Genomic DNA, 27,525 nt, shown 5'->3' with positions numbered 1-27,525 from the left:
CACTTGTTGAGTGATTGCGAAATCACGTGGAGATATATATGTACTCTTTGGAAAACTGAAAAGAGTGACGCATACATACATACATACATACATGCATACATACATACATACAGACAGACAGACAGACAGACAGACAGACAGACATGTCAAACAGACAGACAAACGTGTTTTCTGTCAAAGAGGTACGTCTGCTACAAGTCTAGTGATTTTGAAAAATAACTAACCGAGAGAAAAATTGATATTGGAAGACAAGATCGCATTTGTACTCATCGTGATATGGGATAGGTGGAGGATGAATTCCATTTCCTTTTGAAATGTATAAAAATAACTTTTTAACCAGTATCACCAACAAATATATTCGTCAATATTTTTATTCTCCTCCGTCTTATGCAAAGTTTATCGAAATAATGCTAACTGACGACGAAAACGCACGACAAAAACTAGCTGTATTTCTCTTTGATATTCTTTCTTTGAGGAAAGAGGCAGATAGTTGTAGTAAAAAATATTTATATAAGTCATGAACGTAGTATTGTAAGGATATGTAGTAGTAGTAGTAGTAGTAGAAGTAGTAGTAGTAGTATAGTAGTAGTAGTAGTAGTAGTAGTAGTAGTAGTAGTAGTAGTAGTAGTAGTAGTAGTAGTAGTAGTAGTAGTAGTAGTAGTAGTAGTAGTATAGTAGTAGTAGTAGTAGTAGTAGTAGTAGTAGTAGTAGTTTGTAGTAGTAGTAGTAGTAGTAGTAGTAGTAGTGTTAGTAATAATAGTAGTAGTAGTAGTAGTAGTGGTGGTGGTGGTGGTGGTGGTGGTAGTAGTAGAAGTAGTAGTAGTAGTAGTAGTAGTAGTTTTTCAATAATTATCAGATAATAACTTATAGCTATCTATTAGTGGTATGGTATTTTATCATTTAATGGCAAGTAAAAATCCTCATCACCTAAGACAACTTGCAATGTATATTTATAAAACATTTAGATTGAGAGAAAACTTTTCCATTTCATGAGTTATGTTTATTCTTGACACGTTTTCGGTCGTATGTTTCCGTTCCATGTACGTATGCAATCATTACACTTTTTGTCACTTGTTCGTATATGTATTTTGGGCCGATGGCCTCTAAATGCGAAAATAAATATGCTTTCATGCTATTAGTGGTATAGTTATTAAATTTTATTTTGAATTGAATAATAAATGTAATTAGCACAAGTAGCACACTAATTAATGAGAAATCATTAATTATTCATTAACGGCAATGCATCCATAAAATATGTTTTCGTGCATTGAAATAAATATACATAACGTACGTTACATATTCACAAAAAGAGATACCAATTAATAAAGATAAATTAGAAAATAAAGTACAAAAAACATATGATACAACAATAAGAAGAGTGGGAGTTGGGGTAATTATTGGGGTAATGCGTGGTTCATGCAATGTGTATACACAACACCATCACTTCTTTTAGAGAAGCAATTAGTCTTGTTAGAATTATTGAACCATTTCCAGTAATGGTTTGGTGTATTTTTTAACAAATACAAATTAGCGACAAAATCTAAAGTTTACAGTTACTGTGACTTTTGTGCTCATCAATTTATCCCGTTGTCAAAGCTATATTATTGTCACTGGTATTCGAATCAAACTTACAACGTACGATCCTGGCACATGCTCGCCTAAAATCTTTCTTATAAGCATAAAGAATTGGATTCACTGCCGGGTTAAGAAAACTTAGCCATACAAAAGATTCAATTAAAAGTGGAGGTACACATGAACACGTGGAGTTGATGAGTAACGTCAGATACAAAGGCATAAATAACAGTACCATGACAGTAACAATCCGCACAATTGTCTGCATCATTTTTATTTGTCCGGACGGTAACGTGTTTTGATTTTGAGGAACTATTATTGCATTGTTTGACTGTAAATTGTCTCGCATTTGAGGCTGTACATTTATAGGTTTGATGCGAGCATGTTGCATTTTTATCACTTTCAAAATATAATAACTGGTATATAACATGATTATCATTGGAATTGCAACTAAAATCATACCTGCATTGAAAAATGCAGGGCTGAAAGTATAGCACATCGGATAATTATCTATACCCCGAAAATTTACATCCTCTGCAAAACGTGTAAACGACGGGACGAAAAATAAAAAGAGACTGGTAAACCACATGATTAAAATGCACGTCACTAAACGTCTCGGTGTTACCATATTACAATAACGTAATGGGTATTTGATATACAAATACTTATCAATACACAAAAGCATGGCACTAAAAACAGATACATGTCCAAAATAACCAATACAACCTTGGTAAAAACTACAAACTTGTTCACCAAAAATCCACTCGCCTCGTACCCTGTAAATTATTGCAATCGGTTGAACGACAATACCCATCAGACAATCTGATATGGCCATACTTATTATATTGAAATTAGAGTGTGTACTCCGAAGTTCTGGGAAGAAAATAACTGCTAACAATACAACTGAATTATTTACAATAACGAAAATACAAACAATACATTGGATGGTTATTAAAACAATTGAAATAATGGTCAATTGTTCAGTTAAAGAACTCAAAGGAGTGAACGTGTCTAATTTAGTGGTGTTGTTCATCTTTAGACAACTGATTAGACACAATTATAACTCACATAAAGTCTTTGTTCAGTAATATAGTAAATTGCTATCAGCATCGAACCCTTGTGTATAATGTTCAGTAATATAGTAAATTGCTATCAGCATCGAACCCCTGTGTATAGTATTCAGTAATATAGTAAATTACTATCAGCATCGAACCCTTGTGTATAGTATTCAGTAATATATAGTAAATTACTATCAGCATCGAACCCTTGTGTATAATGTTCAGTAATATAGTAAATTGCTATCAGCATCGAACCCTTGTGTATAGTATTCAGTAATATAGTAAATTACTATCAGCATCGAACCCTTGTGTATAATGTTCAGTAATATAGTAAATTACTATCAGCATCGAACCCTTGTGTATAGTATTCAGTAATATAGTAAATTACTATCAGCATCGAACACTTGTGTATAGTATTCAGTAATATAGTAAATTGCTATCAGCATCGAACACTTGTGTATAATGTTCCGTAAGATAGTAAATTGCTATCAGCATCGAACACTTGTGTATAATGTTTAGTAATATAGTAAATATCTATCAGCATCGAACCCTTGTGTATAATGTTCAGTAATATAGTAAATTACTATCAGCATCGAAGAATCATAAAGTATGTTCATTGGCGTCATAAATGTCATGCCTTATAGCAAACGTTCGAAAATCTAGTCACAAACAGTCGATCGATATACCTCGTGTTACTGGAAGGTCAGGATAAATGTACCAATATGATATATGACAGTTCCAGCCTCCGATTGTCAATGACTGTGTTGAATTTTCTTCTCCTAGAAGTGCTACTGAAGACCATTTACTACATACTTTTCTGGTCGATCATACAATGTCATGTTTTAGTAGTCCATTCCTGGTGATTGGAATGATAAGGCTTGAACTTCCGTTTTATCAAATTCCGTAAGTACTATCTGCAATTTTATCTCGCGGGATCTTGACTGCGAATTTCGATAGTAATACAAGCACAAACAATAATCTTGAATTGTGATGATTTCCATAGCTATATTCTGTTTGTAGTAAACACAAAAAATAAACTTTAAGAAAGGAGAGATTGCCAATGGATATTACAGACAGTATACGAAATCAAAACAGAAGGTCACTCAATACATTGCTTGATAATAACTTTTACATTAGTAACATAATGATGATTGATGTATATTTTACAAGTTTCGATCCGTGTTTTGGTTAATATGTAGTCATGAAAAGAAACTATACTAGACAGACTGATGAAATCGTCCATTTTCATTATCTATGGAATAGCATACACTGCTCATTCAAACCATATACTCTTACCTGATATCAAAACTGGTGTCCATGTGTGACAAAGTACCATCCCCAGCAGGTTAAAACCTGAAGTAAACACGGTGACAGTGTAACAAAACGATTTGTTAATACGTTTTGCAAATAAGAACTTCTTATATTCATTGTTTCATAAGAATGGGATGCCTATCAATAAGAGGAAAACTATATATATTACCCTGGGTGATACCATTTTATTTCCGGGGTGTCAACATCACACATCTGCAGATAGATAGGTGTATCGCAACCACGTGTTACAATTTAAAGATTATGGCGTTGTTATGTGTTTCAATATATCAACTTGTAATTCAATGCTGAATATTAGACAAATTTAAAGCTGTTCTTTTGAAAGAAATCGCATATTTGAAAAACCTGTTTTCTGCGCTTCTCGTAGTAAGTAATTGAAAGGTCAGTCTTGTAAACCACAAGTGGGTTTGCTAGTAATTCCTGATACCACAGCTCTACACACCTTTGATGATACTTAAATTATGATTTTTTTCATTACGTTTTGTGATATTTCAAATATAATCAGATACGTACTAGTATTTTTGATAAATTAATTTTCTAAAATTGAAAACAAACGAAATGATGAGATGATATACTAACCATATACGTAACGTAAACATCAACACTTCTAAGCACACACAGACACACAGACACACACACACACACACACACATACATACACATACACATACTAGCGCGCGTACTCTCTCTCTCTCTCTCTCTCTCTCTCTCTCTCTCTCTCTCTCTCTCTCTCTCTCTCTCTCTCTCTCTCTCTCACTCACGATTATTTAACCTACGTAATTCTCCTCTAACTAGTAGGGAACAATAAACCAATGAGATATACGTCTGCAAAAGGATGGGTAATTACACAGCAAATGCCTGGGCAATCAAACCATTGCTATTCTGAGACATCAAGTGCAAAAATTTTACGTATATGGAGGAGGCATAGAATTGACCAATCCGTAATATCTTCTATCACCCATCGTATGTATGTGTGCACACACACACACACACACAGACACACACACAGACACACACACACACACACACACACACACACACACACACACACACACACACACACACACACATATATATATATATATATATATATATATATATATATATATATATATATATATATATACTCGTAAACCTCAATCGATGTCGAATTGGTGCTCGAACGTTGGATTGTTACGAGCTTAATCGATCATAGGTATTTGACGCTAAGTATTGTGTTTTGTCAATGAACCAAACATCCAGATGAACTTTGGGACATATCTCATTTCGGAAATTACACACACTTAATATAATTGGTTAATTTTTGTAGAAAATGACATATTGTCTTCATCAACAGGCCTGGAAATTAAGTTCTGCTTGGATAATCATTTAGTCATTGATCACGTCTGTGTGTGTCATGACCTTTTTTATTGGCACCAAATATTGGAAATTCAACTAGTGTAGTGGATTTGAAATTAAATGCAACAGCTTTCTTGGTAGTTTTTGCAAGGTTACACCATAGACCCTAGGGTCTATGAAATTAAACTAGTGCTTTCAGCAGGTGTTTGCGAGATGTAATCATCGGTTGACCTACCACCCTTTCTACAAAATATAACCTAAATTTCGTATGAAGCTCTAATTAGCTGCTAGATTCCAGGACAGCCCCGAGCCCAACAAAGGTACACGTACGTATGCTCTGTCACCCCTCGGCTTTTATTCGGCAACATTCGAGAGTAGATACGATCTTTATACAAGGAGGTTCTAATCAGCCCAAAAGAAAATTCTATTGTGATGATTCGTATACATTTCACTTACTTTCGGTGGATACTGAAATCAGATTGAGAAATAACACACAAGCACATCCAGGGCATAACTAGATGTATCCAAATCTGTATATGACATACTGATATAAAGTGTTTCCAACAACAACAACAACAACAACAACAACAACAACAACAACAACAACAACCAACGAATGAAAACTAATGGAGCGCGAGCATGGGGTAGTGAAGTCATGTACGAAAATTATTAAATGTTGTATTGTTAATTCATATATGTTGAAAATGTGTGTTATTCAACAGGTGGTTTTTTAAACAAATTTACGGTCAGTCTGAGTATGTACAAGTCCATGACCTTGACCTGAAGCATACATCATCAGTTCATTAACCAATTGAAATTGTTAATCTGGTTAATACTGAGTAAGCTCATATATTCAGGCACGAAATCCTCATATCAAGATAAACGTTTATTGTGACGAAATGAAAAACATACAATTTAAGCTAATTCCCGTATTTATCCCAATGGAATAAACCATTTTTGAATCAAGTGGTACCTACCATTGGCGTATCCCGATAGGGATAAATGGGTGAAATTATTTCAGATAAAAAAATATTCTTCAAACTTGTGTACCGAAAAATTGCCCTGAACAACCGATGCCCGACCCCATTTGTTTAATTATAGGTCTTTGAGAGTACAGAGCACCATACCTGTTTTCGCCACATTATAGTTATGTGCGCCAGAGTGTTCATAGGAAATTTATCCCACCTGACTGATATTGGTGCAATCTAGTCAAATCTTTTGACGTGATTGATATGTTTCCAAAAATAAAGACGTGTATATTTGGATTTGATTGAATTTCATCCCAAATAAAATTTTAATTCTGTACTTTTGATTCTTTGCTATGCTGTAATTTCTGATTAACTTCCAAACTTATAGTACAAATTACAGTTTGACCTTGAAGGTCAAGGTAAAAAGTCCACGTCTAAATAGCATATGAACAATAAATATTCATGACATTTTCACTGGAGGTAATAGGCACTTAGGATTCATGAATATTCATTGTTCACCTATTGCATGAACATTTATGCTGTCTCCCACGAAGCAATGCGGCTTACAGCAAGGATTTCCAAATGAACAACTTCGACTTCCTCTGAAATCAAAGTAAAGTAGGTGACTCAAATAAAGACCACGAAATGGCACAAGCGTTAATGAAAATGCCTTCATATCATGGCGTACCAGTTTCCAAAGTAGTCTCAAGTGGTTTACAAATTCACCCTACAGATGTTTCACATTTGCTGCCTTTCATAAGTTTTCATCTTCATTAACTGGAATTACACAACGATTGATCTTATCGCCAAGGGCATCAACAAACCATTTCCCTTATTCACTGATGAATATTGAATATTGATAGGCAATTAATCTCCCTTTGTTGTCATCTACTAGTTCTGTTTACAGGTAGGAGCATATGTTTCAAGCATTTTATCTCCTTCAACTGTTCAATATATAATACTACAATGAGTTATAAATTTGATAAAAATAGCTATGAAGATCCAATATCTCAGCTGTTAGAAAATTTGAGAAGTTTACCTTATAATATAAATTGCCAACGCTTCACGACAATAGGACACAAAAAAACAATTTAAATATGTTAATGTTACTTTTAATGCCATCACGTAGGTTTCACCTTTGATAGCTATTCAATTGTATCACACTTTTCACCTCTTTAAAGGAACATTATTTCTGGGATAAAAGTCATTATACAAGGAGGTTCTCGTGGGTTATTTCCATATGTGACCATTGGGGGGGGGGGGGCAGTGTTTGGTTGTTCGTTGGTTTGTTGTCGTTTACTCATGTATGTATCTACTCATGTCAGTTTATTTTGTTTGTTTGTTTACTTGTTTATTTATTTATTTGTTTGTTTGTTTGTTTGTTTGTTTACTTGTATGTTTATTTTGTTTTGTTTATATTTGTAAACAGAATTAAATGAGCCTGAGCACCCTGTGGTATGATCACTGACATGACTAGAGAGAACCTTTTCGGATTTACATGTAAAACGGGGAAAGATACGCAAAACATAATGCAAAGTCTGAAGCCAAATTAAAGTTAATGTCGGAGCTGACAATTTGGGTCAGTCAAGTAATGAGAAACAGAAGAAAAAATATTGTGTCACCCTAATTGATTCTCTGGGATGTTCAAGAGTACATTGCCCTAGTTCTCCATGAGCCTGACAAAAACCTTGGAAGTCAAGGTCAACTATATTTGGGTCAAATAGCAGATCTTTCTAGTAGTGAGAATGTGTTCTTTGTACATAGCATAAATGCAATAAATTGCTGTCAGCTTAAAGTCAGAACTTTATTTCACTTTCCTGCATGCACAGAAAATCAACAATCCCTCCAATCAGGTCAAAGTTCATATCTAGTAAATTTCTCCATTAAAGTTTCAGTTCAAAACTCATGTCGTGTCATTTCTAAATACACTTCAACAGACATCTATTAAGTCTGAATGCTACACAAAAGAATGGTAAGCTAGCATATCATGGCTTCTCCCCAGTCTAAAAAAAGTGCTGGTCAGTCATAACAATTCAATTACTAACACTGACTATTAAGTTTATTGATATTAAACAGTTAAAATTCAACTGCTGAAACCCTGATCTGCCTTGAACTCTCTCCAAGTATACTACAAAATTACAAACACCAAAATGGCGTCAATTTGAATTTTAAATTTGTTTTATCGAAAGTCACAAGCAGAAACTAGTAGAAACAATAAATTACACTATCATAGATTACTACAAATACGAAAACTCCAGACATCATCTTTCTTCTTGGGGAGGTTGAAAGGGGTTTGGTTTTGTTGCTTCCTCAAAAAGTTCAAACAGTTGTCCAACTTGATCCTCCCTGAAGTCATCTAGTTTTTCCTCCGCAAGGTGGGCACCATAATCTGCTGATCCCTGTGTGTTCTGCATAGCTAAGGTGTTTGCATATACCTGTACATTTGCACGAAAAGGAAATACATTTTAGAATTCAAAATATGTACAATATATTTTCAGATAGTCATGCATGAAATTTGCATGAACATTTTTAGCACCAACACACGGTAATGCAATCATGGTTATACACTAGTCATTAAAAGGGAATACCCCTCCAGGAAATATAGGTATTTTTTTCATAAAACGTTGGGTAGTGGAGAGCCATTTCCTGATTTCACATCTTATGAATTTCACTTGGTTGCCAAGAAATACCAAATTGAAACCATTTGTCACCTCTTTCTGTGGTGAACTATTGCATCATATGTCTCAGCAAACAGGAATACGGATTAGATGAACACTGAATATTTATAACTTCTAAGAGCTTATTTCCTTCACACAAATAATCATGTGCATTGTTCATCTAAAAAATATGTATTTCTGTTAAGACATTGGTGCACCACTGAAAGAACAGGTGTGAAAAAGTGTATACAATGTATACTGGTGTAATATGATACACTGGCGTAATATGATATACTGGTATTACATACTATGATATCTTGTTATTCATGTAATAACATAATGCTAATATTTGGCAATGATCAATCAATATTTTCATGGCAGAAGGATGAATAGAAATACTATTCATCAATTTTAAATTATTCTAACAAAAGTGTCAGCATAGTCAGCTATTGACCAAGAATAACACTGATAGATTTTGAATTATCTGATGTTGACACTATCTGTTCCTCTATACATAAAAAGTGCAAAGGTTATAGCCAACCACATTTGCATGAATGGGGGGGGGGGGGGGGGCAGATACCTTCACCAGTGGTATTCAAGAACTTAACAAGTCTGACCACTATGTTAGATTCAACAAAAAGATAGATCCTGTGGTAGATTGTGAGAGTTTTTGCTGAGTTGTGGAATTGTGTGCACCCATCTGCCAAGAAGTCAGTGACAACAGAGATCTGACATTATACATGTCACATGACAACAATTGCTAAGGTTAGGTGTATTTTCAGGTGCAAAGTGGGTGCTTTTATCCATAGACACTCTAAGACAGTACGTAAATGATAACATACAAAATTATGATCAAAGCCTGGTTGCCATTTTACATGCTAGATAGTGAAGCAATTAAAAGTCTCCTTAACTGAGGCTTTGTGAGTGACTGGTCCATTGTGTATCTATGCCAATTTGTGAGGCTGTCGCTAACTACAATCCTGTTGTGTGCAGCATGTATAAAGAAATGTTATATAGCAGATCAAACAACAGCCTGAGCTTGTCATTCTTGGATCGTAAATTTGTATGTTAAATACAGTTTTCTGGCAAACATGTTAAACTTGGAATTGCGTCATCTTGAAAGATATCTTGGGCACAGTTAGTATATTAGCTGCTAGACTCATGGGCACTTCTGATTACTTTAAAAAGTGATCAAAGGCACTGTTGAGGGCGCTAGCCAAAGACAGAAGTCTTCACACCCAGACAGGGGTGCTGTCATTTATATCAGGATTTATATCTTTCCCTGGCAATCTTCTCAAGTACAGACCCAAGACTAGCAAAGTAAGCTCCCAGGAGTAAGATATGCAATGGGCTATGCAAATGTATGTTTTAATTTTACAACTACAAATGAAGATCGGCCTTCAAGAATTCTAATTCTTATCTGTGCTGGACTACAAATTATTTCTTAACGTAATGAACTTCTACACAATTAAGGGAGTGTACATTTTTAATTTCCAGGGGGAGGTCGGAGGATTTCTAATGAAGCAAGGGATTTTTATTGATGGCCCCCCCTACAAAAACTGGTATAAATTATCTGGCCCCCCTAAGACTTCTTGTTTTTATTTCATGCCCCCCCCCCCCCTGAAACCACTAACAAAAATACGCACAGATGAAACACAGATACAGCAACACATAGATTTGCCAGCAGTTGCTACATGTATTAACCGCCGGTCAATTTTTGTTTCACTGAATACAAATATTATGATTTAATAGGTTTGTGCACTGTTTTATCATCAATCCATGTTAAATGCTACTTCTGTAGGACATTGTGCACAGTCAAGTGTTGGGTTTTGCCTATATTTTATTTTATCTGGCACTTGTCCATCCTGACATTCAGGTTTAGGGGTTTTTTTGTGCCCCCCCCCCCCCTAACAAATAGTGAAATTTTTATTTAGCCCCCCCTAATTTTTCTTGAGAAAAATTGGTGGCCCCTGAAAATCCTCCGCCCCCCCCCCGGAAGTTAAAACTGTACACTCCCTAAGAGGGGAGAGAAAACACCTGTACAAAAGTAGTACCATTGTATTACCAATGTCACGTGACTTTCCTTCGTCTTATACAACAAAATAGGAAGATAAAATAAGCAGGACGGCAGGTCTCCAGTTCACCTAGGTTTGATCTCAGGCCACAAAACAAGTCCGAGGTTCGATGATAGAAAATAAATTCTTGTCGTCATTTCCCCAGGCCATTACATTTACCTTCCTTCTAAGATATCTTTTATATAACCCGGTTCTGTTTATGCCAACCAATTTCAAACTTTGGGACAGACAGTAACATAACTCCCAAGTTGACATGGTTGAATTCCATTTACGATCTGTTTTCCTCTCACCTACCTGCCATTCGTGCATAAACTTTTCAGTCTCTTCCTTTGATGCATTTTTATGTCTTCTGAATTCATCTTTGACATATTGGTCACCGACAGCTCTCAAGTCTAATGGTAAAGTTCGATGAAGTGTCAAAACTCGCTTATACAACGACCTGACGATCGATGCATGTGATGCCATCTCGTTCGACAGTTGAACGTCCGTGTCGTTGCACGTATGGGGAAATGTGTACGCACTCTATATGTGAACAGCACTAGGTTATCAATGTCACGGAGAATATTTACTCTGCACTTTCCCCTTGATTTGGAGTCGGCAGGACAGCTCAGCTGGATGGAAGTATGTATACTACACGATATGAGTTACCTCATTGACACTGAATACAGTATTTATTTTTAAACTGTAGGTTCGAACACTGAGATTTCATCGTCTACTTTTAAAAAGTAAGTATAACTGTACATTCTAGAGATATTTGGAATAAATTAGCTGCCAAAAATAGCAAATAAAAGTTTTTATATGTTAATAATACGGGAATAAATGAAATTCGTTGCACAGTATCCTATCGAATACGGAGCTCTTGGAAATCGCGATTATCGAACACCCACAATGCACTGCGGTCCTACCCATTTCCTGTGCAGTGCTGGACAAGCTGACATTTATATTTGAGATAAAATAATTAATTTTGGGAGAAGAAACTATTGCGTTCGATAATTTCCAAGTTACCAAGAAAAACAGGAAAAGAAATACCCTGCATTGGTCTGGGAGATAGTTGCAGTGTGGCCACTGGCTAGCGGATTGAGATCTGTTGCTGTAGGACAGAGCGGAATCGGTCACCATCATGGATAGAAAGGCTGAGTTGGAGAGGAAAAAGGCGAGACTTCAACAAATCAGAGAGGAGAAAAAACGTAAAGAAGAGGAAAGGAAACGTAGAGAGGTAGGAAAATAAAAAAGAAATATTACTCAAAGACAACATCGAACAAGCGTTACAAGAACTGACCTTGTATTGCAAGCAAATACTTACAGTTACAGTTTGTCATGTTGACACCCATCCCATTCCCCTGGTGTTATTCCTAGATCCTACATCATGCATATCAATTTTGCACAGAATGACAACATCTGTACGGTCCATTGTAAAACAAACATTACATTGACAATCTCTGTTGTTAATACCAATACTAAATACAAAGGTATTTACAGGCTGCTATATTAAATACATGAAGTAACTAGTATGCAAGTACCTCTTTTCATTTCATTCATTCTGACAGGCAGGTTTGTGTTTTCATTATTTACAAAAATTATAGTTTTATCCATATATTTATCAAGTACTCAATTTTGATCATACAATTATTTATTTATTTATCTATTTATTTTATTCATTCAATATAAAGTAAATACAATATTCATGTGATTATATCACTCTTTTTTTGAATCAGAAGCAACGAGAGATGTCAGTTTTTACATACTAGTATCACAGTTAATTTCATTATATTGTAATGTTCTCACCAAAACGTGAAAAATAATTCCATATAAATAAGAAAGGTTTGAAAAAAAGTACAAAACAATGCCATATTATTATATGGTGACATATTTTACTTAATTTGCTAAATATTTATAATTCAGAATCCTAAACAGACTTTCCCACAATTCTCTATTAGCATATAGCATTAAAGCATTCACATTACAACCTCTATCCTACCAGGTCCCCAATTATACAGCTGGGTTGACTGAGGCACAATCATGGTTCAAATCTTGCCCAAGGACTTTAGCCATTCAGAAACGAACAGCAGTGGCAAAGCTCCACAACCTGCAAATTCCAAGCTGGCCACTCTAACCATTCAACCATCATGACAAAACTCGGTCTAAGAAATATCAATATATTGATTTTTACAATTGCACCATCAATAGCGCCAATAATTCATACACCTTACTTTATATATGACAAGTATATCAAAATCATGAAATTTTGAATTTGAAATTGAAATTTATTTCCCACACCACAGATAGAAAATATGAATAGATAATAAAGTTTACTCGCTGATTCAGCTAGCAGAAAAGTAAAACAATAAATGGATGTGAAATACACATTTCTACAGATTGGATTCATTTATATATATTCTATTAATTTCATATTTCTTTTTCATAATTATGTTAATAGACACAGAGTACATCAGCCAGACAAGCTTCAGCTGCCAGTGCCTCATCAGAAACTGATTTAGAAAAGAAATGGAGAGAAACTGAAGATTTACTGAAAGACATTGGACTTCCAGAAAAAGGTGACATTTCACAGACTATATCTTGAGTGTTTGTACTCTAAGAAATCCACATCTCGCACTTGATATTTGTCTTTTTTTATTGATTCAAGATATGCCAGTTGTATTGTTTCCTATTTGCACATTTTACAGACAGAAAGTGCCACCATGAAATCATTCTGATCAAGGACAATAACAGTATGGAGGATGTATATACTTAAATCCGAGAGTAATTTCAGCTTGTGACCTCAGAATTAGGCATAGTGAATCCCCCTAACTCCCCCCCCCCCCCAGCAGTAAAACATACAGTTTTGATACAACCAAACACATTGTTTCCTTGCTCTGAAATCGTATTCTGGTTTCCAAACTGAGAGATATCACTGTGTGCAATGCCCTCCTGTGGTCATATGACAAGTCTACATCATTACATCATATTCAATAATAGTTGAAGTGATTTCGCTGAAATATACTCTAGGTAAGTTATTTATAAACTAATACAAAATATAGTTTTGATGATCAACAAATGCTGAATCTATTCAGTATCTAATACATGGTTATTTTTTAATGTTGTCACTACAGGCAGTACATCACCAGTTGCCTCCAAGTCATCAGTGAGTGAAGCCAGCAGTCAAGACTCTCCTGGTGAAACACCCTCGTTTTCCAGGTATGTAATGTACTTAGACTGAGAGATCCATTGTTGTTTCTGCCTATGTAACCACTCATAAGCTCCAAACAGGGGAAGCTAGTAGCAATGTATCCCTTGGGTAGCAAGTGGCAAGGTACCCCTGGGGTAGCAAGTGGCAAGGTACCCCTGGGGCAGCAGGTGGCTATGTATTATAAGCAGATCAACTGCGGATCTTCCAGTCATAGTATGTATTCAGATCTCAGACTTCAGAAAATAGTTCATCATCACCATTTACAATGTACTGACAGAGATGTCACGATACCCATACACCAGTTCTTTTCTGTTCATAGACATAGAATGGCATTAGAACACTAGGGCATTGCATTGTGGTGACCATAGTATGAATTTTTGAAATTATTTGGAAGTACTACTAATACTAATTATTGCATTATAAAATCATTGAAGTTCAAAGAAATTAGAATGCAATTTTTCATCACTTTTATAGATACATAGTTACTAGTGAGGTTCTTACTGGCAAAATATGATGATTGGGAGATTTCAGTTGATATCAATCTAAGAAAAACATACAATAACCATTATACTATGCTGTTATGCACAAGCCAAGTTATTGTGTTTGAGTAGGAAATATGGATTATATATCCCGGTCGTTCTACATCATGGCAACCTGTATCTACATGTACGTCATTGGTTCTACAGTGCTTGAGATATGAGTCAAAACATTCCAATATTGCCATTATTTTTTATGATTTTTCATAAGTTATGTTTTAGGAAGTATAATTATATTATTCCTCAATATTTGTCTTTCATTCAGCCAAAAATACCCATGACCAAAGGGCTTGTCACTAGGGGTCTTGTGACTCATTACAAGGCCCCTTTGATCACTGGTATTTTCCTTGACTGAATGAAGAAAAATATTGAGGAACAATAACTAAACACCCATCAAATTACAGTCTGTACCATGTGGGTAAATTGATTTGTAGCACTCTTGAGATTAACCCTGTTGATGGAGTACATAACTTTTCAGAGACATACACACAGGACATACAGCCTCCCTCCTCAGATATCAGGGATCGTATAAAAGTGTAAACCATGTTACTGTAACTCACATTTTGACATTGTTTACTTGTACAGCCCTAAACATAAACCTAAATTAGCATACAGCAAAGTGTCTACAACTGTAATCCCACCAAAAGAGTTGGTGCAATATTCAAAAGAAACACAGACACCTGTAGAAACTACCAGTGACCAAGAAGGTGAGTACTTTGCAAACTTTTGAAACACTTTTATCAGTTTCTTCATATATAAATAAGTGCAGACACAAGCTCTTAAAAAAAAAAGATTGTAAGCCGTTCATCGCATTTACTTTTTTCCTTAGACATGGTAAAGAAATGCATTATGAGAAATAATCTATTTAAAATGTATTTTTCTTTGAGCTGTTCATTGCATTTTCCTTTCTTTTTAGATAATTTCCAAGTGAAAAATCAACATCTTATTTAAAAAAAGTGTTTGCAATATTAAACCAGTGCTAATTTATTCATACACAGAAATGAAAAATTATATATTGGATTATAACAAAACATTTAACAATTCAACACAATACTTTCTGTGAAAAGGTCATAGGTCATAGGTCATAGGTCATAGCACAAATTATTTTCCTATTCCTATTGGTTTAATCAATCCTTCATAAATTCTCTCTACCTTCAAGGTCGTCGTAACCTTGTGGACTATGGAGGTATCACATACATTTTTTCTATGCATGTTATTTTAAATATTTAATACATGTTTAAAATGCATGTCATGGCTGCCATATGTTTACAGTAATATTTGCTAAGTTGCACAGGTTTTAGTAATCGATTATGCGTAGCTCTTTTTTATTTGTCATTTTTTTTGAAAGCATAAATATTATATGTATTCACAACCACGTTTAGTCCATTATATTGGGTAAACTTAGGGGTAGACTGTAAGATACGTCGTGACGCTTCGCCCTCACCGGCCTCCTCTCACACGTTAGGGGTTGGCCGATGTTTGAGGGCGCCCTGTCACGGCATACCTTACAGACTAACTTAGGGGGTACTTACAAAAAAATGGCTCAAGGGCATGATGTAAGATATATGTTTATAGAATGCTACAAGATCACTTTCCAAGGCTAAATTTTCGTCCACTCAGAAACTCAGGAAATTGAGAATTGTCGACTGCTTATAAAAAAAAGTCTGATTTTGATTCTCATCTTTAGTAGAGACGTGCAGTGCAAAGATGCAGAAGCATATTTTTCCTTGACTTAATTAAAAGATTATTCGAGAAACTAATTCCCCTTTACACAGAATGGGCCTCGGAAATAAACTGTCTAAATATTTTCTGTTAATTTGTTCAAGAAAACTCAAGTCCATTCTCAGTCCAAAACAAGGAAAAAAATGGGGGTCACCATGCAATAAAAGAGGATGTATTGATAACAAAATTTAGTAATTTTAGAATCCAATATGGCCACCGACGACTGTGTCAACACTGTTGGTAAATAAACATTTGTCAATTCCTTGAAAACAAGACACTGAATGTCCAAATTTCTTTTATCATTTCAAAAGAACCAGGGACAAGATTTCATATGGCAAAAGTTTTGGGCAGATTTAAAAACTTTAATTTTCATTGAAATTTGTCACCGAGGCACATTCTTGTCAAATGGTTCACAGTATCCTTCTGACAAAGGCATCCAGAGTATGATTATGAATTGAGAGCAACACCAAGATTATGATATATACACACATACTTTACTACTTTTCTTTTTCCTAATTTTTTAACCAACTGACTTCTCATTTTTAGATCTTTCAAAAAGACACAAATAAAAAAATAAATAAAAAGAGTCACCCTAAACTTCATCATTTCATTACCATTGAACAGGAAAATGGATAGTGGATGAGATTTAGACTTGAACTTGTAGTTTTATGTGAAGGTTGATATCTGAACAACTGAAATTTGAAAAAAAATGGGCCAAATTAAAAATATGCACCATATATCCTAGAGTGAACAAGACTGACAGTTTGTAGTCGACAGCTCTCAGCTAGCTTATCAACAGCGCCCTCTATCATAGTGAACAAGACTGGCAGTTTGTAGTCGTCAGCTCTCAGCTTATCAAATTCTGTTGTGTGTATTGGTTAAAATTTTGGTACCCATATGTCAAAGTTCATTTTCAGAACATACCAGTTATTATATTATTATCTCAGATTATTTGTAAATACTAAAATAGTCATGTTATTGACACTTGTATGGAACTTTAGAACTTTTTGAGACATTTTGGTGAAAATGATGTACCTGGTATCTGCTCGATTTTGGTAGAGTTTAGCAATTGTCAGCCTGTTGTCTTTGTACTACAGACATTAGATATGTACTATTTACATATTGTTAGAAACATTCACCAAGTTATCAAAAAAAAATTATGTGCAGAATGTGGTAGATAATGTAAAAGTTAAATGAAACTTACCTGCGTAGCAACTTTTCAACTTGGTCTGCTGTAGTTGGGTGTGCACTGAATGCTGGGTAGTACTGACACAGTGCAAGAGAGTTATGAGGTAGAATTCATATTGACACTGAGTAGGTACCTGGACAAGCAATTGTGTTCACTGCTTTTTAGTATTATTTATAAGTGCTGGACGTGACCTGCTGCTTTAGTGCATGAAACAGACATAGACACTGCTATTCTAACTACACGGAATGTGATATAACTAAAGCTCAAATTTGTTGTATTATTTGAAGCCTACTGTATGCTGTAATGTATGAGCGTAATGCACCCAAGTTAATCTTAAATTGGAATGTTTCAATATTGCTATGGTTGAAACAGTTACACGTCAAATGTCTATTGTGAAAGATAATGATAACTATGTATGTAAGTGTTGTTATCTTATAACTGTTTAGTGAACACATTGATGGCTACCACTATTACAAGATTTTACAACAGCGCCCTCATGTGATCAAGTGTAGCTCCATGTAGTACCGATACTATATGTACAAGTAGATAGTATGTCAGTTGATGCATAGACCTGCTGCTGGTTCCAGGTTGCATTGTGTGTCTCACCATACAATGCCATGTATTGTGTATGCGCTGAGGGGTTTTCACACTTTACTCAGGGGGATGGTTGTCACCTGACCGTACCCAGGGTTCACCAGTAAAATCCCTCTCTGTCATTGATGGTGTTTAGTCTTTGTTCTATAAAATCACTCATAATCAAAGAGGTCAACATGTCTTGATAAAAATGTTATTTCAAATGCAATAAAGACAAAACAAGACTAAATGTAACAACATAAACGACATCCTCTCACGCAAAGCAATTTGGAATTGGACAATCAATTATATAAAGGTCTATGGTTTTTGATATGAGAATGAAAATTGTTGCAGACACATGACGACATATTCATGATTCTTATCCATCAAAGCCAGTGGTACATAATATTTCATCACTGCAGTCCTTTATCCAAACTATTTATGACAAATTGAGTGTCCCACATGTTATATGCACTGCTAGATCAAACCTAGACCAAAAGAAGGAATTGTAGAGTGGTATAAAATAGTTGAATAATTCACTGATGTAAACTTGATATCATTGATTCTGTAGATGAGGATGAAGAGGAAGATTTAAGTCAAATACCTGCAGTGACTGCTACACCAGAACCACATAAAGAAGATGCACTGGATGAAGAAGAAAAAGAAAGTAAGTTATACTTATAGACCAAGGTAGATAGCAAATGTCTACAAGTACAGATTTGTTAAATGCTAGTGTTTAAATCTCAACATCTTGGGATTTGAGAAATTGGAAAGTAACATATAGACAAGAAAACAAACATCTGCAAGTACAGGTTTGTTAAATGCTAGTGTGTGAATCCCAAGGTCTTGGATTTGAGAGAAAAATGAAGTGAGTTATAGACAAGATAGTTAAGAAACGTCTACAAGTAGAGGTTTGTTAAATCTCCATGTCTGAATCCCAAAGTCTTGGATTTGAAAAAAGAATGTCAGTTACAGACAAGATAGATAACAGAAGTGTACAGGTCAGATTTGATAAACCTCCATATATCTGAATCCCCGGGTCATGGATTTGAGAAAAAAAGAAAATAAGTTATAGACAAGATAGTTAAGAAATGTGTGCAAGTAAAGGTTTGTTAATAAACCCCATTGTTTGAATCCCAAGGTCTTGGAATACTGTACAGTCTTATCAGTAAAGCCAAAGTGGTTATTCTTTTGTTCAAGACAACTATTTTTTATTGGTCTGATATATAGATACATGTACAATTGGCTTTCATTTAAAAAATTCATCACAATCCTCTATTGGCCATGCAGATTATATGTCAACATAGAATAGAATAGAATAGAATAGAATAGAATAGAATAGAATAGAATAGAATAGAATAGAATAGAATAGAATAAAAATAGAATAGAATAGAATAGAATCAAATCGGAATAGAATCAAATGGAATGGCATGAAATATAATGGAATGGAATAGAATAGAATAGAATAGAATAGAATAGAATAGAATAGAATAGAATAGAATAAAAATAGAATAGAATAGAATAGAATAGAATCAAATCGGAATAGAATCAAATGGAATGGCATGAAATATAATGGAATGGAATGGAATAGAATAGAATAGAAATAACTTTAGTGTCTTTTATATAGTGTATACATGGAAAGTCATTTTTTGTCACTCTGGTTAAAACAGATGTAACATATTTTTCCTCGTGTTGTTTTGCAGTTTTAAGAGAATTAACTGAAGAAGAGAAGAAGCAAATCATAACATCAGAAGATTTTGTTAAATTTTTTGACCGAAGTTCTCGCATCATGGAGAGAGCATTGTTTGAAGAGATCGATATTTTCACTGACTATACTGGAGGAGATGATGCCGACAAGGAGAGGTATGGAACAGTATATATATCTACATGTAATGTAGGGGTGAGTGACATGGCATATCTTACAGGCTATGTGCATGCAAGTGTAGTTTCTCTGTGATCCTGATGTCGGTGAAAATTTCATTAGGTGTGCCCAAACATAACGTCATGATTTAAGTGTTCATTTAGTTCACTTAAATGCAATGCTACAGAACTCTGGATAATTCAACTATGTATATATTTCAGAAAGTACAATCAGTACGACATAATGATATTCCTCACATGAAACAAAATTGACACTGAAAAAAATTCAAATTTTGTGACCTTTAAAGTTATATTAGTAAATTTCAGTTGATGTGTACGTAATGTTTTCTTCTGATTAACTTGTAGTGAAATGGAAGCAGGGGCTAAACTTGCTTTGAATCGGCAATTTTTTGATGAACGGTGGTCAAAACATCGTGTTATAACCAGTATGGACTGGTGTCCCCAGGTAATACTTTCAATATCATCTTTATGTATAGTGTAATACCGAGTATATACTTCTGCATATATTCAGTTTATTTGCTACAAAATGATGCTGAGCTTGCTTCAAATACAAATACATGTACAAAATGATGTTAACATCATAAAAAAAATCACCGAGCCCCTTCATGGCAACAGTGACTTTCACACAACGACTGCATAAATATCACTGTGGCTAATGAGAAGGAATCTTTGAAACTTTCACAAGTTGCAGGTAAAATTTTCAAGTTTGTGTTTGGAACAAAAGTTCACTTTTCAGTACAATCTTTGAAACTGTCTCATTAGTACAATGTATTTAAAAAAATTTGTTTTCCTCTCCTGTTTAGTATCCTGAATTGCTGGTTGCATCCTATAACAACAATGAGGAAGCCCCTCATGAACCTGATGGTGTAGCTTTAGTATGGAATATGAAATACAAGAAGACAACACCAGAGTATATCTTCCACTGCCAAGTATGAATCAATTTATTGATTTATTGATTTATTCACTTCTGTTCATTTCAAAAATAGTTATACGATCAATCCGCTATCATATTTTAATAATAATAATAATCAAATTAATTTAATTCATAAAAAGTGCATTTCACTACATCTCAGTTCTCTTGTAATGCTAAAAATGTAGATGAAGTTTTCTTGAACAAAGTAATGGCAAAAAGTTTATTTCCAAGGCACATACTGTGTTAAGTGTTGCTATTGTTCATTTCAAAGCATTTCTGTTTCAACATTTTTTAACATGAATTGGAATGAAAATCTTGAAATATTAGGTAAAATATGACAATACCGTATTTTATCTTTCTATTCACCAGTCTGCCGTGATGTCATCTGTGTTTGCACGTTTCCATCCCAACCTTGTCGTTGGTGGTACTTACTCCGGTCAAATTGTTCTGTGGGATAACCGTAGCAACAAACGAACGCCAGTCCAGAGAACACCATTATCAGCAGCTGCTCACACTGTAAGTACATTATGTCTCGGATGTTGTTTATGTCAGTTTTGAGTTCAGTTAAATCTTGGTTGAGAATAAGTAAACTTTTAGAAACACAAACCAAAAAGACTGGATTGATTCATCAGTTATCTTAAAATAGAATACCACTCCAGGAAATAAATGTGTTTGAACAACTTCAGGTTTTGAAGAGTCACTTCATGATTTCACATCACATAAATTTCACTTGATTGCCAAGAAATACCAAATTGAAACTCCTTTTCACCTCTATTGTTCTAGCAGTTGTACACTGTTGTATCATGGGTCTTCACAGATATGGATATGTATTAGATGGACACTGCATATTCATGACCATTTATCTGAAAGTAATATGCACTTATGAGTAATGAATATGACTCTCCAGAACCCAAAGTTTATGAAAATACCTTTATTTCCTGTAGTGATGTTCCCCTTTACAGTATTTTTTAAAGATAATAGTTGACAAGTTAAAAGGCGTTCTGTAAATTATCAAATCTGCTGTATTTATATTTACAGCGAGATTTTAACTAGACTTTCTGGATTTGATTACAGCACCCAGTGTACTGTGTTAACGTAGTAGGAACACAGAATGCCCATAACTTAATTAGTGTGTCTACTGATGGCAAAATGTGTTCATGGAGTCTAGATATGCTGTCTCAACCACAGGTGAGTTCTCAATCAATTCTGTCCACTTAATATTCACAATGGGGAACACTGAGTATTGCTTTTGCCAGATTTGATGGGGGAGGGGGAGGGGGGGGGGAGAGAAAGACTGATTTTATATAATCCTAATAGCTAAGTTATATATCCCTTTCATTTTCTGGTTAGATCATGACAGTCACAAACCATTAGCGGTCCAAGTGCAACAAACCCGCGGGCTTGCCTGGCGAAAACGGGTGTCATAAAAGTTGTTTGCATCTCTAAAGCTGTTTGTAGCGTTACTTATAATAGCCTAATAAATTGATAACAACTGATATAAGACGGAGATAAGGTTTGCCTCAATTGCAGTCCATGCAGACGGCTGAATAGAGGTTTTACAGCTGTTTACTTGTGTTATGTAAGAGCCCATCATCACATGTGTAAATATTGGTACTCTTTGATAACAAGTCCACTTGCTTGGCTAATGGCTTGTCCCAGTAATGTTAAGTTCATTTCAATACAGTAAGATAACACTGAAGTATGAACATGGGATTTAAACCTAAAATTGTGTTTACTGCATAATTAGTTTCTAATTCATGAGTAACATTATTCACATGATGAATGCTAACAAAAGGTAATATCCACTGATCATGTGGTCTGCCCAAAGTAATGAAATGTTGTGCATTTTTAAGCCAATGTTGGATTAGGGTTCAAAACTGTTGTCTGACAGAGTTAATAGCTGTAAAAGTTAATGCTGAATGGTCCTATATTATTCTTGTGGCTCCACTGATAAGATGGTAGTACCCCAAGACCAAAGGGTTCAAACTGTGTGGTTAAAGAGCCATGTTTCAATCCCTAGTCATTGCATTAGTGTTATCATAATTAGGATGACTTAGGATCATTCTTTTCTTCTGAACCAACTTTTTCTATAGTCTAGCTTCTACACCTTTTGGCTTTCTTTTGGTATTAGGCAAGGAAAGGTTATATTGCACCAAAGTTGCACATCAAGGGCATTTATGCCCTGCACACTGTCACCCTGTTACCTTGCACACTGTCCCCTGCACACTCGCCATGTCAACCTGCACACTGTCACCCTGTACACTGTCACCATGTCACCCTTCACACTGTTGCCCTGCACACTGACACCCTCAGCTTTTGTTTGGAAACCTTTCAAGTGCAGATCCAAGGTCTTGGTACAAACCTGCATTTTTCTATAGCTTTGCCAAACAACTTGTTTTCGCGCCTAGACTTAATTCCTAATCTGACGTGGGTCTTTTAACTGAATCTACTAACTGAGGGATTAGGTCGTGAAATGTTAACTACAGATCTTTGATATATAAAAACAGGATAGTATGGAGCTACTACATAAACATCCTAAGGTGGTTGCCGTGACTTGTCTGTCATTCCCTACTGGTGATGTCAATAACTTTGTTGTTGGTAGTGAAGAGGGATCTGTTTATACTGCATGTAGACATGGCAGGTTAGTACAAATGAAAAATCAACAATTCCATAACTCTAAAAAAAACAAGTTTTCATTTTTATTTAGGAAAACTCGTCTGTTAACAAGACATCATATTGTCTTAATATTTACTACAGGCAGTGTATACCAGTATTAACGATGTGCAAAAATCTTTTTTAGTATGAAAAGTTACTTCTCTTGATAGAAAAATTTATTTGAAAAAGTTATTTCATTTGGCAAGACCTTTTTTGAAAAGTTACCACTTTTTTTTTTCTACCATTTTTTTCACAGCAAGGCTGGTATTAGTGATTTATATGAAGGACATAATGGTCCCGTCACTGGTATAGACTGCCAGCATGTTCAAGGTCAAATTGACTTCTCTCATTTATTCCTTACATCCTCCTTTGACTGGACTGTCAAACTCTGGAGTCTCAAGGTATGTAGTTTATTTACCTAGCAACAGTGCAGTACACAGGCTAATTATTAAATCAATCAATGAAAAAGAATTTCTAATATAGTAGTGTCTTAACTTTAAATGTAACATATTCCATCTATTCCCATGTCTTTATTTTGATGTACATAACGTAACTTAATATTGTCCCCCTAAAAAGCCATTTGCCATAATATGGACTGCAATGGCTCTCTTGATAAGTAAAGTAAAAAGAGAACAAGTTCCTGTCTAACTCCTTGAAAAAGCCAGCTCAGGTGTGAAACTGGTCACAGGTTCAAGCTGTGTTTGTACTCAATTACTGCTTTTGGTAACTGTGTATGTATGGTAAAAGTCATCACTTGTGTGTCTTCCCATACAGCAACAAAAACCACTTTACTCATTTGAAGACCACAGTGATTATGTATATGATGTCAAATGGTCACCAATTCACCCAGCATTGTTTGCCTGTGTTGATGGTACTGGTAGATTGGATCTGTGGAATCTCAACAATGATACAGAGGTCAGTGAATCTTTTCAAAGTAAACAACACCAAAATAATAACAAGAACAACCTACATTTCCAAACATGGGTGAGGAGGATATTATTTTTCCTTGGAATATGAACACCCAAAGGAATGAATAAACTATTTGTGTCACTCCCCATCATCGAACAACCTCTTATGCTTCATATTTTTGTTGAATCAATTCAAAACGCTGTATCACACAGAGTTGACTGCAGTGCCACTTTTCCACCCATTATCTTATCTGTATTGTGGTTTCTCCTACAGGTCCCTACAGCCGGTATAGTGTTGGATGGTCAACCTGCTGTAAATCGCATTCGCTGGGCACAGTCTGGTCATCAAATTGCTGCTGGTGATGCGGATGGTAGAATCTGGATATATGATGTAGCAGAGGTAGGTATTGTACCACATTAGACGTTTGATAAACATGCTAGCAGACTTACTTTGTGATTATGCATCATATTGGCATACTTTCAATACATCATTTATGATTCATCTGTTCTTCAAAGAGCTCCAGGCACAGACAAAGAAATACTTACAAAATTAAAGTAACAATTGAAAACATGGTAAAGGATATAGATAGAAACATGTAAATGAGGAAGAGTCATGATTGAAGTAGGTAAGTTTTAATGGCGGAGTGGAAAGAAGAATTACATGCTCACTGGCCCCTGAGATATCACTGGAAAACTTCCACGAATGGGAAACCTTTATAGTGCGCCCTCTTTCATCAAATTATTTACCCATGATGCATCTGTAACATTTGACTCTTATTTGAGACGAAATTTTCTTATTTTGCTCAAAGAATTGGAAGATTAAATATACTATCGATGCATTTAGAATACTTTGTTTCCCAACAGTGTGTTCATCAGACTTTCGATTTGAAAATGGAATCTTCTTTGCTACAAGACAAAGAGAAAGTTAGGGACCATTGTAAAACCGTACATTGAGTTTTGTTGTATGAGATACTGTGATTTTGCAAAATTTTAATAAGGCATACTTACCTGGCACAGAGGTTAACCATGATCAAGTAGGTGGTTCCTCCAGGGCGAGGCTTGTCCATTGCACTCCGGGCAGGTTGACCCTTGCGATCACCCCAAATGTGGGTGACTCAGGTGCATAATTTATGGTAGTGGGGGACTGCGTTCGCGCTATCCCCTGATATTTAAAACTAAAGTAAGACTTGTCTGTAATCTCATCTGGAATATCACCATGAACTGTTTCCGACATATCAGGATATTTTATACATGTAAAAAGTGAAAGTTCATCATATCTGTTAATAATAATAATAATAATAATAAGATGATTTGTAATGCGCCTCATCTCCGAAGAGCTCGAAGCGCAGAGGAAGAGTGGATACAGAAATAGTTAATGGAAATATGAATTTAAGGTAATGTGTATTAATGTGTAATAAGGTGACTCAAGAACCTCTCTCTATTCATTGCAGCATATTGCGGCTCCACGGAATGATGAATGGTCCCGATTTGTGCGAACTCTTGGCGAAATCAAGGCAAACCAACAGGAAGCTGAAGAAAACTTAGCATTATCAAGATAGTTACACAATGTACCGGTAGTCACGGATGTCACGTAGTTACAATGCCACTGTAGTAGATCAAACACAAATAATTTATTAATTTTTTTTGCAATTTTGCCATCACTATATTTCACGGTGCTGTATTGGTGTGGAATTTTATTATTAGCATGAAAACATGATTGATAATGTCATAATTGAATCAAATATGTAACAAAATATCAAATTAGATGTTTTGAAATACAATATTTTCCCCACATACATGGTCACTCGTGCAAAGTTGCATTGATTTGATTGCCGTGAGTAGGGCGGCTACTACTACTACGTACTACTGTGGTGAGTGTGAAAGCAACAGGTGCAAACTTGCATGGAACCGCCACAGGCGTACTGGTAAAACAGTATACAGAAAACTGTGATATAATATTTTATGATTATAATAAATTAGCACAAATGGAGTGATTCTGTCAATAAAATTGTGACTTTTGAATATTGTTACATGTACATGTGAAAAGGGTAAAACTTGGTAATATAAATCATGGTAACATTTGGGTAACTAGTATAGTATTTTGTCCACAACAAATTTACACTCGTCTTAAAACCAATTCACACATAATTAACTAGCTACTGCCACACAGAACTGAATTATTATGATAATGTGTGAATTCAGAAAAAAATCATTATTACTTAAAGGGAAGATTACAGAAATAATTTTTAAAGAGGGTTTATTTAGCTTATTTTCTTTAATATTTTCTTTAAATATTTTATATATTTTGTTTTTTTCACTATATGCCCCTAGGGAAGAATCTTTTGCATTGTTTGTTTTCACTAAATAAGCATTTAATGACATTTTAGATTTATCATTATTGTTATTCCCTAATGTAGGACTTTCTGGGGCGAACGTTTTATCTATGTTCTGAATGTTTTGTGTCTGTCTTCATTCTGTTTTTGGAAATATCGTGAAATAAAATATACTGACGTATACTAAGTCTCAAAAATCGCATCTCATAGTTTCCTGTACATTTGGAGTAATTGGTTTTTTGTTGTTGCATCAAATCATAGGTAGCAAATACCTTGTCATATTAGCTCATATGTAATTTATTTCCTTGCAGTCAATAAAATGCAGTCAATAAAATGCACTAAAATAATGAAAACGTAAAAGTGTTAACATCATTGTGCATGTGAGGTTGACAAGTTAATCGACGTTAGAAAGTCGTCGAGCTTGTAAAGCACAGAAAAAACGAATGGACTGAATCATTTGCCGTTGAGGGCACTATGTTATGCTGCCACCCAAAGCACACGTTGCAATGTTACATCATGATCATTCCATAGATGTCGGTGTGCGTCTCAGGCTATGTCTTTCTGCCTTGTCTATTTGTGGGTAAACAAATGAAACTAATGCCATCAAGTGAAAAACATTTGTTGTGGAATG

At 35.0% G+C, this 27,525-nt stretch overlaps 2 protein-coding genes and 1 non-coding gene across 3 annotated transcripts; 2 read left to right on the top strand and 1 right to left on the bottom strand.

Annotated features, from left to right (window-relative positions):
- Nucleotides 1-8,067: 8,067 nt before the first annotated feature.
- LOC144447642 (succinate dehydrogenase assembly factor 3, mitochondrial-like) lies at nucleotides 8,068-11,624 on the bottom strand. The gene is made up of 2 exons (XM_078137720.1): nucleotides 11,292-11,624; nucleotides 8,068-8,700 (listed from the first exon to the last, which is right to left on the bottom strand). The coding sequence occupies exons 1-2, from the start codon at nucleotides 11,460-11,462 to the stop codon at nucleotides 8,527-8,529; spliced, it is 345 nt and encodes a 114-aa protein (XP_077993846.1). The 5' UTR covers nucleotides 11,463-11,624; the 3' UTR covers nucleotides 8,068-8,526.
- Nucleotides 11,625-11,907: 283 nt separating this feature from the next.
- LOC144447592 (cytoplasmic dynein 1 intermediate chain 2-like) lies at nucleotides 11,908-27,214 on the top strand. Its single transcript, XM_078137669.1, has 16 exons — nucleotides 11,908-12,213; nucleotides 13,435-13,552; nucleotides 14,108-14,192; nucleotides 15,306-15,427; nucleotides 15,880-15,906; nucleotides 18,776-18,871; nucleotides 19,908-20,067; nucleotides 20,431-20,530; nucleotides 20,889-21,014; nucleotides 21,368-21,514; nucleotides 22,073-22,186; nucleotides 23,506-23,639; nucleotides 23,910-24,054; nucleotides 24,428-24,568; nucleotides 24,836-24,961; nucleotides 26,013-27,214. The coding sequence occupies exons 1-16, from the start codon at nucleotides 12,118-12,120 to the stop codon at nucleotides 26,118-26,120; spliced, it is 1,845 nt and encodes a 614-aa protein (XP_077993795.1). The 5' UTR covers nucleotides 11,908-12,117; the 3' UTR covers nucleotides 26,121-27,214.
- Nucleotides 25,562-25,726, top strand: LOC144447878 (U1 spliceosomal RNA). The gene has a single exon (XR_013482060.1). It is a non-coding gene; the product is annotated as a U1 spliceosomal RNA (small nuclear RNA).
- Nucleotides 27,215-27,525: the final 311 nt, after the last annotated feature.

Source organism: Glandiceps talaboti, chromosome 16 (assembly GCF_964340395.1).
Source record: "Glandiceps talaboti chromosome 16, keGlaTala1.1, whole genome shotgun sequence".
Lineage (NCBI taxonomy): Eukaryota > Metazoa > Hemichordata > Enteropneusta > Spengelidae > Glandiceps > Glandiceps talaboti.
Note: the sequence above shows the minus strand (reverse complement) of the source record. Positions and strands in the feature narration are given on the sequence as shown.

Excerpts from the sequence above, each read along its gene's own strand:
- LOC144447642 (XM_078137720.1), bottom strand. The coding sequence starts at position 11,462 with ATGGCATCACATGCATCGATCGTCAGGTCGTTGTATAAGCGAGTTTTG. Across the intron at positions 8,701-11,291 it reads AGTTTATGCACGAATGGCAG|GTATATGCAAACACCTTAGC; the intron begins GTAGGTGAGAGG and ends GCAAATGTACAG.
- LOC144447592 (XM_078137669.1), top strand. The coding sequence starts at position 12,118 with ATGGATAGAAAGGCTGAGTTGGAGAGGAAAAAGGCGAGACTTCAACAA. Across the intron at positions 22,187-23,505 it reads ATATGCTGTCTCAACCACAG|GATAGTATGGAGCTACTACA; the intron begins GTGAGTTCTCAA and ends ATATAAAAACAG. Across the intron at positions 23,640-23,909 it reads ACTGCATGTAGACATGGCAG|CAAGGCTGGTATTAGTGATT; the intron begins GTTAGTACAAAT and ends TTTTTTTCACAG.